Below are 11,535 nucleotides of genomic sequence, written 5' to 3'. Positions count from 1 at the left end.
GTAGGGCACAGTGTGTGTTGTGGGGTGGAGTGGGGGTTGAGGGAATAGCAAAGTTACAGGGAATCAGGCAGGTGAATTTGCCATCAAATCACCACATATGACAGGTCTGTGGCCACATATATATAAAGCTCTGGGCACCTGTGCCATGCTGTCAGTGAGGGTAGTGTGGTGCACCCCAGGGTCACTGGCAGCATGGCACAGCAACAAGAGATCTGGGCCAAGGGCAGTATATATATGGCCATGAATAGCTGTCATACAGGGCAGTTTGGGACACTAAACAATAAGGACCTATAGTTGTTTAGTGTCCCAAATCTGCCTGCCTGCTGCCTGTGACATACACACAGAGCAGCCCCAGCCCTCCTCTCTCCTCCTGCTGCACTTATCTTTACTCGGAGCTGGCTGATGCAGTGTACTCCGGCAGTCCTGTCTCTCTCCTTGTGTTCCCGGGCTGAAGGGGGAGTGGAGGAGGGGGAGGGGCGGGCACTGACGCAGCCTTCAGTGAGAGAGAGAGCGATTAGCAGCTTTTCCTGCCTGCCGGGAGTTGTAAGGATTTATGTATAAACGGCAGGGGAGATGGTGCGCGTGCCCACAGAAAGGGCTCTGCGTGCCCTCTGTGGCACGCGTGCCATAGGTTCGCCACCACTGGTCTAGATGCACTCTATCCTCTTTTTCCTGATCAGTCTGTACTGATACCGCTACTCTCATCTCCTTCCGTGTTAAAGAGCTCTCTGTGCTAACCCCACAACTCACCATGGACCCTGCACCCGTTACAGGGACCCAAGCCGTTGCTGGTGACTGTGACAAACTATTATCACAACGTTCTAACAGGGCCCTCACATTACCTAACAATTCCCGTACACCCTCCATTTCTACTGTGCTAGCTGGCGCACTAACAGGCACCCTCTCTACAACACCCTCAGGCCTATTACTTGCACATTGAGACATAAGAATAGGAGGAAATGGACATGACAAAGAACAATGCTCACCAAGCTGCCCGGGAGCTGAGGTCCCGCCAGCTGAACCTCTTGAATCAGGACGCCTCTGTTCTGAACCAAAAAGCAGGCTGCCGCTGTCTGAAACCGCGACGTCGTTTCTGCTGACCTGCCATAATGAAGGTGACTGACCTTGCTGCTGACAGGAAGATGCTCCAGCACCACTCCGCTCTCCGACATTTGTCTCCATTTCTGTCTGCTGCATGCCTCTTACTCCTGTGAGAAATTCTGGACACGCGGTCTGCGGCCCGCAAACTTGATACTGCGACGTCGGTACCGAGGCTACCGCCTGTAGCCCGCTCCTAAATCCTCCTGCGCCGGCCATATCCAATGGAATCACTGCCTCCTGCTGTCTGGTGAGCCCTCCGACAGGCACATCGCCAGAGGGACCCACCGCTGCTGAGCTTGATGTTGAATCTGATGACAGGCAGGAAGTGAGCATTGCCACACTGGAACACTGTGACCCTCTTCCTGCCGCAGGGCCTGGGCGCCTGTACGGATTCCTCCCTCGCCGGGGCGTCCGTGCCACTGTAGATGAGCGCGGCGCCCGGCTCGGAGGGTCCCTGGTGGGGCTCCTTTGGCGTACCCGAGCCCTCGGAGCGGTACCTGATTCCGGGCAGAAACGCTCAGGCGGCCTTGATCTCCTGGCCGGCCGTTCAGGACCCGCTCCCACCGCTGAGGATCCAATCAGCCCGGATACAGCCTCCCGCAGCCATTCTTCGCCTCTGTCACCTGCCGCTGCCACAAGCTGTCCCAATAAATCCTGTGTGGAGGTCATATTCAGGAGAGATGAGGTAAGCCACTTGCTTACCTCACTTATTTCACTAACTGAGCCCACACCAGATTTCCCGCACTTTTACTGATTGGCTACTGCCACCTGCCTCATTCAAATTAGCCAATCCGCTAATTCCAAACCCCAGTCATCCTGGACTCCGCCCACCACTTCGTTCCTGGGGCTCCGTCCTTTCCTTTCAAACCTTCTCAATTTGGATCCAAACCAAATCTTTTGAAAGATTTTATAAAGCTTCTGCAAATCTAATCTTGAATGATTTCACATATTCTGATTATCAATGACTACTAACTCTTGTGACACCCCCTTCATCCTTATAGACTGTAAAGCTCTCCCCCCCCCTTTGTCCTCATAGACTGTAAGCTCTTGTGTCCCCTCTTTAATCCTCATAGACTGTAAGCTCTTGTGTCCTCCTTCATCCATATAGGATGTAAGCTCATGTGTCACACCTTCATCCTCATAGACTATAAGCTCCTTCAACAGTAACCTGTTAATTACCATAGACAATGACATTTACAGACTAAATTATTTGCCCCAAAAATTAAATGTAATAAATCTCTGTTCCTTATCTTCTCTACTAAGGCCTAATCCCACAGTCTGAGCTATATCATCTTCCGTCTCCCTTCTCTTTTTCATAACAAAAATTGAATTAATTATTTTTCTCCCATCATACTTAACTTTTATTCCATACCAGATCTATAATTCACAGCCACTAGCTTTGCAGTGTCACAAGTGCACTCCCCCGGGGTAATGGTAGTTCACTTCCTTTCTTTTGACACTAACTCCAACTCAAAAGCATTTCCAAGATTTTCCATGGTACTGCCTGCCCTTATAAGCTCACACAGAATATTGAAATATTAACCTCTGGAACTGACTACATTAACCCCTTAACGACCTGGCCCTTTTTAGTTTTTTCATTAACATTTTTCACTCCCCACCATCAAAAATCTATGACTTTTCAATTTTTACACGTAAAGAGCTCTGCAAGGGCTTGTTTTCTGCATATTGCACTTGATAGTGATGTTATTTAATATTCCATGCCGTGTACTGAAAAGCAGGAAAAAAAATCCAAATGCGGTGAAAATATGCATCTGCGCCATTTTCTTGTGGGCTTGGATTTTTTTGGCTTTCACTCTGCGCCCCAAATGACATGTGTACTTTATTCTTTTGGTCAGTACAATCACCGTGATAACAAATCTATATATGTTTTATAATGTTTTCATACATTTACAGAAATTAAAACCTCCTGTACAAAAATTGGGTGGTGGGTGGTGTAATTTTTTGTGACGTTTTATCACATTTTCAATGCTGCCATTTTTAGGACTGTACAGCCTTTTCATTGAATTTTTTTATATTTTTCAAAATACCAAACAAAGAGTCATTTTCGAATTTGGGTGCTATTTTCTGTTACGGAGTTGAACGCAGTGAAAAAACATTATATTTTGCTAGATTGGGCATTTTCAGATGCAGTGATACCTAATGTGTTTATGATTTTTACTGTTAATTTATATTTATATCAGTTCTAGGGAAAAGGGGTGAATATAATTTTTTTCTTACTTTTTTTTACTATTTTTCAGACCCCCTAGGGTACTTTAACCCTTGGTATTCTGATCAATCCTACCATATACTTACATACTACAGATCAAATCGCACTTTGTAGTCAATGGTTTAAAACCAGTCAGCCTCGGGACTTCGGAAATCCCGAGGCTGTCATAGCAACCGATGACCACTGTCCCAATGACGTCACGTGAAGTGACGATCTTCACCAAGATTGCCGGCGGCGATGGCAGCAAATACTTACCAGCTATGAAGAGGGCTCTGCCTGTGAGCCCTCTTTGTGCACCCGACATGTGCCCAAACTTTATTACTATTATGGTGCTTGTCCAGAAGGGGTTAAGCATGCAGACTTTCCTTCACCTTTGAGACTTTTAACCGCATAAGGACGAAGCCAGTTTATATCTTAGAGGGGTTGTCCACTTAGTAAATATTTTTAATTACTTGTGTAAGGAAAAGTTAGACAATTTTCCAATATACTTTCTGTATCAATTCCTCACCGTTTTCTACATCTCTGCTTGCTGCGCTTGATATAAAAGCTTCTATTTTTACTTCCAGTGGATAGAAATCTGTCTATGTGATGTGATGGAGGTGCAGGTGCACAAGCTGTTATTATCACATAGCTCCAATTACTCTCTTGGAGAATAACGGTTCATGCACATGCACCTGCATCACATGGACAGATTTCTATTCACTGGAAGTAAACAAAGAAGCTTTCTATAGCAGGAAGCAGCAAGCAGAGATCTAGAAAACAATGAGGAATTGATACAGAAAGTATATTGGAGAATTGTATAACTTTTCTTTACCCAAACCATATCAGATATTTGCTGAAAGTGGACAACCCCTTTAAGGCTCAGCCCCATTTTTTGTATTCTGACATGCTTTGCTTTATTTGGTTATAACTTTTGAACACTGTTACTCATCAAAGCGATTATAAGAATGTTTTTTCCTCACATGCTGTATTCATTTTAGTGGTAAATTTTGGCTGATACGTTTTGCATTTATTTTAAAGAAAAAATGATGAATTTTTTGAATTTTTTGCCATTTTCGAAATTTTAAATCATTGCGTCTTCAGGCAGATATATTTACCACCTAAATAAGTTGCTGAATAACATTTCCCATATGTCTACTTTACATTTTCATCATTTTTTAAATGTCTGGATAATTTATTTTGATGTCATGCGGCTTACAAATCGAATATCGGTTTTCTGTATTTTCAGAATTGACTATTTCGGGGATAATTACTGTTTTGAATGAAATTTTAAATATTAACATTAAAACCACCCTATGTAACCAACCCATTTTCAAATCTGCACCCCTCAAACTATCAGAAAGAGCTTTTAGGAAGATTGTTAACCCCTTGAGATCTTCATAGTAATTACCGTATATACTCGAGTATAAGCCGACCCAAGTATAAGCCGAGGCCCCTAATTTTACCACAAAAACCTAGTAAAAACTATATATTTTTACTCGAGTATAAGCCGAGTTTGGGTTTTCAGCACATTTTTTTGTGCTGAAAAACTAGGCTTATACTCGAGTATATAAGGTAAATCAAAATGGAGGTGAAATTTAGAATGGTCAAATTTTGTTGGTAAAATGTTCATTCAGCCCTTAAATTTGCACATTTGCAAAAGATAAAAAGAGAAACCATTTTACAATGTATGTTTTATGCAATTTCTCCCAAGTACATGTGGCCGTTACATCTGGCACAACGGGGTGCAGAAGGGAAGGAGCGCCCTGCAGCTGCCAGTATTTTAGTTTCCTCATTGGCCCCTTTTGTAGGCTATAAAATTTTTGCTTTTTTGTTATTGGGGCCTTGTGATGGTTTTTTGCAGAATGAAATGCTTTTTCCAGTGTTACCATTTGGGGGTTGGTATCTCTTATTGTTGAAAATTTTTGAACTTTTTTTGAGGACAGAAGTAGAAAAGCTTCAATTCTGTACTGGATTTTTTTTTTTTTTTTTAGTTTACCATATAGCCTAATAATCAAGTTATCTGTATTCTATGGGTCAATACAATTACGGGGATACCATACTTGAATATTGTTTCTTATGTTTTACTAAATTTGCTAAATAAAACCCTAATGTTGGGAAAAATCTATCTTTTGTTTTTTCGCCGTCTTCTAATTGGCATAACCTTTTTACTTTTTTGGCTACAGAGCTGGTTGATGGCTTGTTTTTTGTGGGACATGTTGCACTTCTCAACAGTATTATTCTGGGGTACATATTTTTTATGATCACTTTTATTGCTTTTTTTGTGGGGTTCAATAGGTCTTTTTAGACGCATTATATGTCTCTTTATGTCTTATGGCACTTATGGGCATTTTTATTAATTTATTAATGTATTTTTATTTAAGAACATTCTTTTTTACTTTTTTATTACTTCCACCATGGGACATGAACAAGCAATCCTCTGTTTGCTTGTTCATGATAATACCCTGCAACACTGATGTGTCAGCCATGTCAGCCGTGCGGGGGTGGGGAGGCGGGTTACGTGGGGCAGAAACCCCTTGCAGGCAGTGTAAATGCTGTGGTCGCGCGATCGGAGCCCACTCTGACCGCGGGTGTTACACTGGTATGTCAGCTATTGGCTGCAGCTGACATCCAGTGTATTCTGATGTTGGTTCAGCTACGATCTCGAGCTGAGCCGGCATCAGCTCTGCGTCCAATATATCAGACGCAGAGCATTAAGGGAACATTGCCCTCAGTGTAGCCTTAAAGAGGTTCCCCACTTTCAGCAAATAATGTGTATGGTTTTATGTAAGGAAAAGTGATACGATTTTTAAATGTACTTTCCATATCAATTCCATGTAGTTTTCTAGATCTCTACTTTCTGTCATTCTATAGAAAGCTTACCCCATCCTCTTGACGACGATATGCGTGGGGAGCCATTCACCTCGTATCCTGCCTCATCTCCACCTCTTTGCCAGCTCTGCAGGAGTTCTCTTTTGACCTTTGAAACACTGTAGGAACTCAGTTTTGTTTACACGTGGCTGCACATTAGCACTTTATTTTAATTCACCAGGGATCATTGACCATACCCTTTATGGTGGGCTGGTTTGTTTGGTATTGAAGCACTTGCACTTTCTATAGAGCAACCGGTTACAATTGGAGTATGTTTCATAGTTCCCTGGTGGGACTAAAATAATTTATTATTTACTTCCTGCAGTTTTGTTGGCTGGGGTGTTATATACTTTTTACCTTGGACTTGTATGTGCATTATGTATTTCTCGTATTTAACTGATTTGGAGAGAGGTAATTAGACAGTATACAGCGTCTTCCCTGTCTTGAATTTTGGTTATTCATGGGATTTGGAGTCGGATCCTTGCGAAGCTTGCACCCACTACGAATTTTAATTAGCTTTTCATTGTGATGCTCCCCCTACTTCTCTTCTTTAAGTATACAGTGTCTGGATAGAGGTTATCTGTGGATGACCCATACCTGGGTCTCCTCTTATGTCATCTTTTGTACATTATTGTTTTAAATGTTTTTAGATGTTTGTTTTGTATTTTTGTTTGTCCTTCTATATCAATAAAATTATTACTTTTGGATGTATATTTTAATCGATATGTATATTAGCCGCTTTTTGTGCATTGCTTTGGTTCTGTGACATATTTGATTACATTGCACAAGGCTATTTTTGATTGGATTTGGCTGTGCTAACCAGCTTTTGAGGTTTAGAAAGCTTCATTGTTTACTTCCAGTGGATAGAAATCTGTTCATGGTCAAGTGGTGGACACACAGGTGCACAAGCTGTTATTTTCACAGAGAGTAATCAGAGTCGCATGATACTAACAGCACAAGTATCTGAGTGTCCTTCACAAGACCATGGATAGAGTTCTATCCACTATAAGTAAACAATGAGGCCTTCTATACAGCAAAAGGAGATCTAGAAAATTGATATCTAGATCTATCAAGATTCAATTCAATTCAAGATCAATCTAGAATTGATACAGAAAGTATATTGGAAAAGTGTATAACTTTTCAAAAAACAAACCACATCAATTATTTGCTAAAAGTGGACAAACCCTTTAAGCATAGTATGACCCAGAAGTCACTTCATCACCATGGATATAGCTTCTTATCTAATGAGTCCTTCTCCCTATTCCCTTTTTTTCTCTATAGATTAACCTCTTAATGACCAGGCACTTTCTCGTTTTTGTGAAAAGCAATTTTTTTTCTGCTACAGGATTAAACGCTGGGAATAATCATTATTATATTTTTTTATATTAAAACATTTTGGGACGCGTTGATACCTAACATGTTTATGATTTTTACTGTTTATTTATATTTATATCAGTTCTATTTTTAGGTTTTATGTATTTATTTTTGAACTTTTTTTATTTTTATTTTTTATTATTCTTCAGGTACTTTAACCATAGGTTGTCTGATTCAACCTACCATATACTGCCATACTACAGTATGGCAGTATATGGGAATTTACTCATCACCGCTGCCCACGCATCCCCCCTTTCCCTAGAACTGATATAAATATGAACTGTAAAAATCATAAGCGTGTTAGGTACCCCAAAGTCCCAAATTGCCTGATATATCAAAATATAAAAACAGTTATTCCTGGTGGTGAACCCCAAAATGGAAAATAGCTCCCAAATGTCTGAAACGCTACTGTTAAGCCATTTTAAAGAATAAAACATTTAATAAAAAGAGATCAAAAGATTGTACAATCCTGCAAATGGTAGCAATGAAAACATTAGCTTATCTCGCAAAAGACTTTGCATCTTATTCAGCTCCATACACCCAAATATGAAAAAGTTATTAGCATCAGAAGAGGGGAAAACTAATTTTTTTGTACAATTTTCTTTTGTTTCCATTTTTTTAAATGTATAACAACACTATAAAACCTATATAAATGTGGTATCACCATGATCATACCAAGCCAAAGAATAAAGTAGATTTATCAATTGGAGTGCACAGTGACAGCCGTAAAAACCAAGCCCTCAAGAAAATGATGCAAATGCATTATTTTGCCAATTCACCACATTTGGGTTTTTTTTCCAGCTGCCCAGTACAAGGTATGGAAAAATAAATACCGTCGCTAAGTATGTTAAGGTAAACCTAGCTAATCAAATCCTGTCATTTCTACTTATTTTCCTAAAATGTATTGTAACAGAGAATACATTTTAAGATGGTGCAGGCATCGTGGACCGCAGCCAAAACATCAAGGCTAAAGAATTTCAGAAATGCACTATGTCTACTTCTTTTTCCTATTTTTCTATATAGACTGATAGAACAAATAAAGCTTGCGTTGTGCTGATTTTTGCCCAGGGCGACAAGTAGCATGAGCATGTCTTGTATCAGCGGTGGTCTGATTCATTTCCTTGCGACCGTGCACACATGCTTAAATAATTTGATACACAGTCAGCGCACACTAAAAGAGTATATCTTAAATCCTACCCTAACAAGTACAATATGTTACACAGAAATGGTGCCATACAAAGTACTGTTTGTCCTGGAATCTGATGGAAGTAACCCTTCTATTTGATCATGTCTCTGAGAACTGGTGGTCAACTGTGCATCATAACTGAGTGTGTACAGTTTTATGTGCTCTTATCTAATTTTTATATAATATCCATAGGTTATCTTTTTTGGTACTTTTAAAATGTGAGATGTCAAAAGAGATCAAACTGTTTTACAAGAGCTTTGTGGTTTTGGTTGCAATTGCAAGCACTGTAATCTCTATATTTACATCACTGCCTTATAGAACGCCACAACAGCCCATCATCTTTTTCTATTCCTAGATTACAATGAAGTAAACAATACTAAGGGCCCGATTTGCATTTTCCCGACGTGTTACCCGAATATTTCCGATTTGCGCCGATTTTCCCTGTATTGCCGCGGGTTGTGGCGCATTGGCGCCGGCATGCACGTGACGGAAATCGGGGGCGGGGGGGAGGTAGGGGGTAGGGGGTGGCTGAACGAAAAACCCGACAGATTCGGAGAAACCACCGCATTTAAAAAAAAAGTGTCGCTGGACACGCGCTTACCTTCACTCGGCCCGGCTTGGTTAACTCCAGTGCATTCAGCGGAGCAGCGACACCTGGTGGACATCGGAGGAACTGCCTTAGTGAATCGCCGGAAGACCTGAATCCACCGCAGAGAACATGCTGCTGGATCGCGAATGGACCGGGTAAGTAAATCTGCCCCTATGTGTTTTATTCAGATGATTTGTTATTCTTTTATGCTCCTTATGTCATTTATACAACATTCAATGTAATTATATTAAAATAAATTTAAAATGCATTTTAATGGTGAATTTTTTTTTTAAATATGAAATATTTTAAATACAATGAAAGCTCCCCCCATAGTGTATGTAGAATAACCGCAGTGTATTTAACATTGACAGGAAATAAAAATGTTTTTTGCAGGTTTCTTCACAATAGATTTCTGAACAGAAAGCCCCTGAACATTTCCCTGTGCTCCATTTGCACTACAATTTGTAAATTCATCTAACTCAAGGTTGTGATTATAATATTTTTACGGCTGAATAAAGTTGTATATTTAATCAGAAGTCAATTGTGTGCGAATATGCAGAATAAATTCTTCATTTATAATACCCACTCTATAGAGAAAAGGATAAGGAGAAGTGTTCTAAGGACAAACCTGTGCAGAACATTTAGTGTATTTCATGGAACTATTTCCCGCAAACTCAGATAGCACTTTCATTGTCAAAATAAATATATTGATTTAAGGAGATAACATGTTCAAAGTCTGTTCTATGGCACATACTGTGTGGGAAAACAACAAATGCTCAGGTCAGACAGCAGTGGATCAGGGTTTATAAGTGGATGTACTCAGCAATGCCAACATATTTATTAATAATGGTGAACATACTCTGTAGAGTGACTATAATGCTGCGTGTGTGGCTGCTATTTGCATCAACCTTTGCTGATGCTGAAGTATCCAGCTTAAATGAGAAATATCCACCAATGTGGGAACTTGCTCCTGAAAAGCTGTCTGATTTCCCCATTTACGGAGAAAAAGTTACTATAAACCCCTGGGAATATGAAGAGAGATTGGGATTATATAAATTGTTACTGAATATTACTGCCCCATTTTTGGACATGAAGGAACCAGGCAACAAAAGAAATGTGCTCTGGGGATTGCCATTACAATTTGGTTGGCAGCACCATACAGGTAATGTAATGTATAGAACAGATTTAAATATTCTATATACTGTATAGTGTCACATGACTTTTAAACATTATTTCAAATGGGCAGTTACCATATTCCAAATCATTTAATCAATGCATCTAAAATCTATTAAATGCTGATTTTACCTGATCTAAACACTGTATGGTAAAAATGTTTATGTACATATGAATTAAAATCTAATTATGTACTTTATAACATAAATGAGAGATCAAATTTATCATATAGTGATCTACATAAAAAGGATGAATGTGACTTTCAGTTAAAGGTTTAATTTGAGGAAAAAAAGAAACAGTCAGTACATCTAGAAAATTCACACTATCACTCTGTGAAAAGTGTTGAGCGGACTCATCAAACTTCAGGTACCTAAACTTGACCCAAACCCCTTTGAAATACAAGGGGCCCTAAACTTTGTGGCCCCAAAATAGCTGTAAAATGAGGGAATTAAGGAGCAGAGAGCTGCTAAATGGGGGTAATAACAGTAAAGTTGCCGAGCAAAAACATGGGATAAGGAAAGTACTTAAAATAATTACAAAAAATTTTGGCCATGCAAACCCTCCCCTCCAAGGTGTTGCTTGTTCCCCAGTTGCATTGGTAACTTCCTCCTCCTCATCCTACAATTAAGCCCGCAATGTCAGATGGCCAGATAGTTCCGATAGTAGTGCATCCACCAGAATGTGCTTGTATTATCTCATTTTTCTGTCACCCTCCAGTGGTGAAATCAAGATGTTATGTTATTCATATAGTAGGAATCCTGCAGGGTTGCCACCCCATAATTAGCACTGATGTGTACGGCTATAAACATGATGTTCCTCTCACTACGCTCAAGACACTATTGGTACTCAAAGCCAGTAATTGGCACTCGTGCCTATGGGTTCACACATGCTAGATAAATACACTGTTAGATATTGTGGAACTGCACCTCAGTGGAGTGACTGGAGGAGTAGAAGACATTGTAGTAATGTAGTATGGGTAGTATGTATTCCTTCACCTACCCATAGGCTGGTCAGGAAGGTAAGAAATGAAGCCCT

The 11,535-nt window shown here is 40.1% G+C and overlaps 1 protein-coding gene across 1 annotated transcript in view; it reads left to right on the top strand.

Annotated features, from left to right (window-relative positions):
• Positions 1 to 10,093: 10,093 nt before the first annotated feature.
• C3H6orf58 (chromosome 3 C6orf58 homolog) overlaps positions 10,094 to 11,535 on the top strand; it is a 44,985-nt gene continuing 43,543 nt past the window's right edge. The window contains exon 1 of the mRNA XM_072141590.1: positions 10,094 to 10,489. Within this exon, the coding sequence (XP_071997691.1) occupies positions 10,141 to 10,489 (349 nt within the window). The 5' untranslated portion in view covers positions 10,094 to 10,140. The remainder of the gene's footprint in view (positions 10,490 to 11,535) is intronic.

The sequence above is a fragment of the Engystomops pustulosus genome, chromosome 3, assembly GCF_040894005.1.
Source record: "Engystomops pustulosus chromosome 3, aEngPut4.maternal, whole genome shotgun sequence".
NCBI lineage: Eukaryota > Metazoa > Chordata > Amphibia > Anura > Leptodactylidae > Engystomops > Engystomops pustulosus.
The sequence above is the reverse complement of the archived record's forward strand: the minus strand, read 5'-3'. Positions and strand labels throughout refer to the sequence as shown.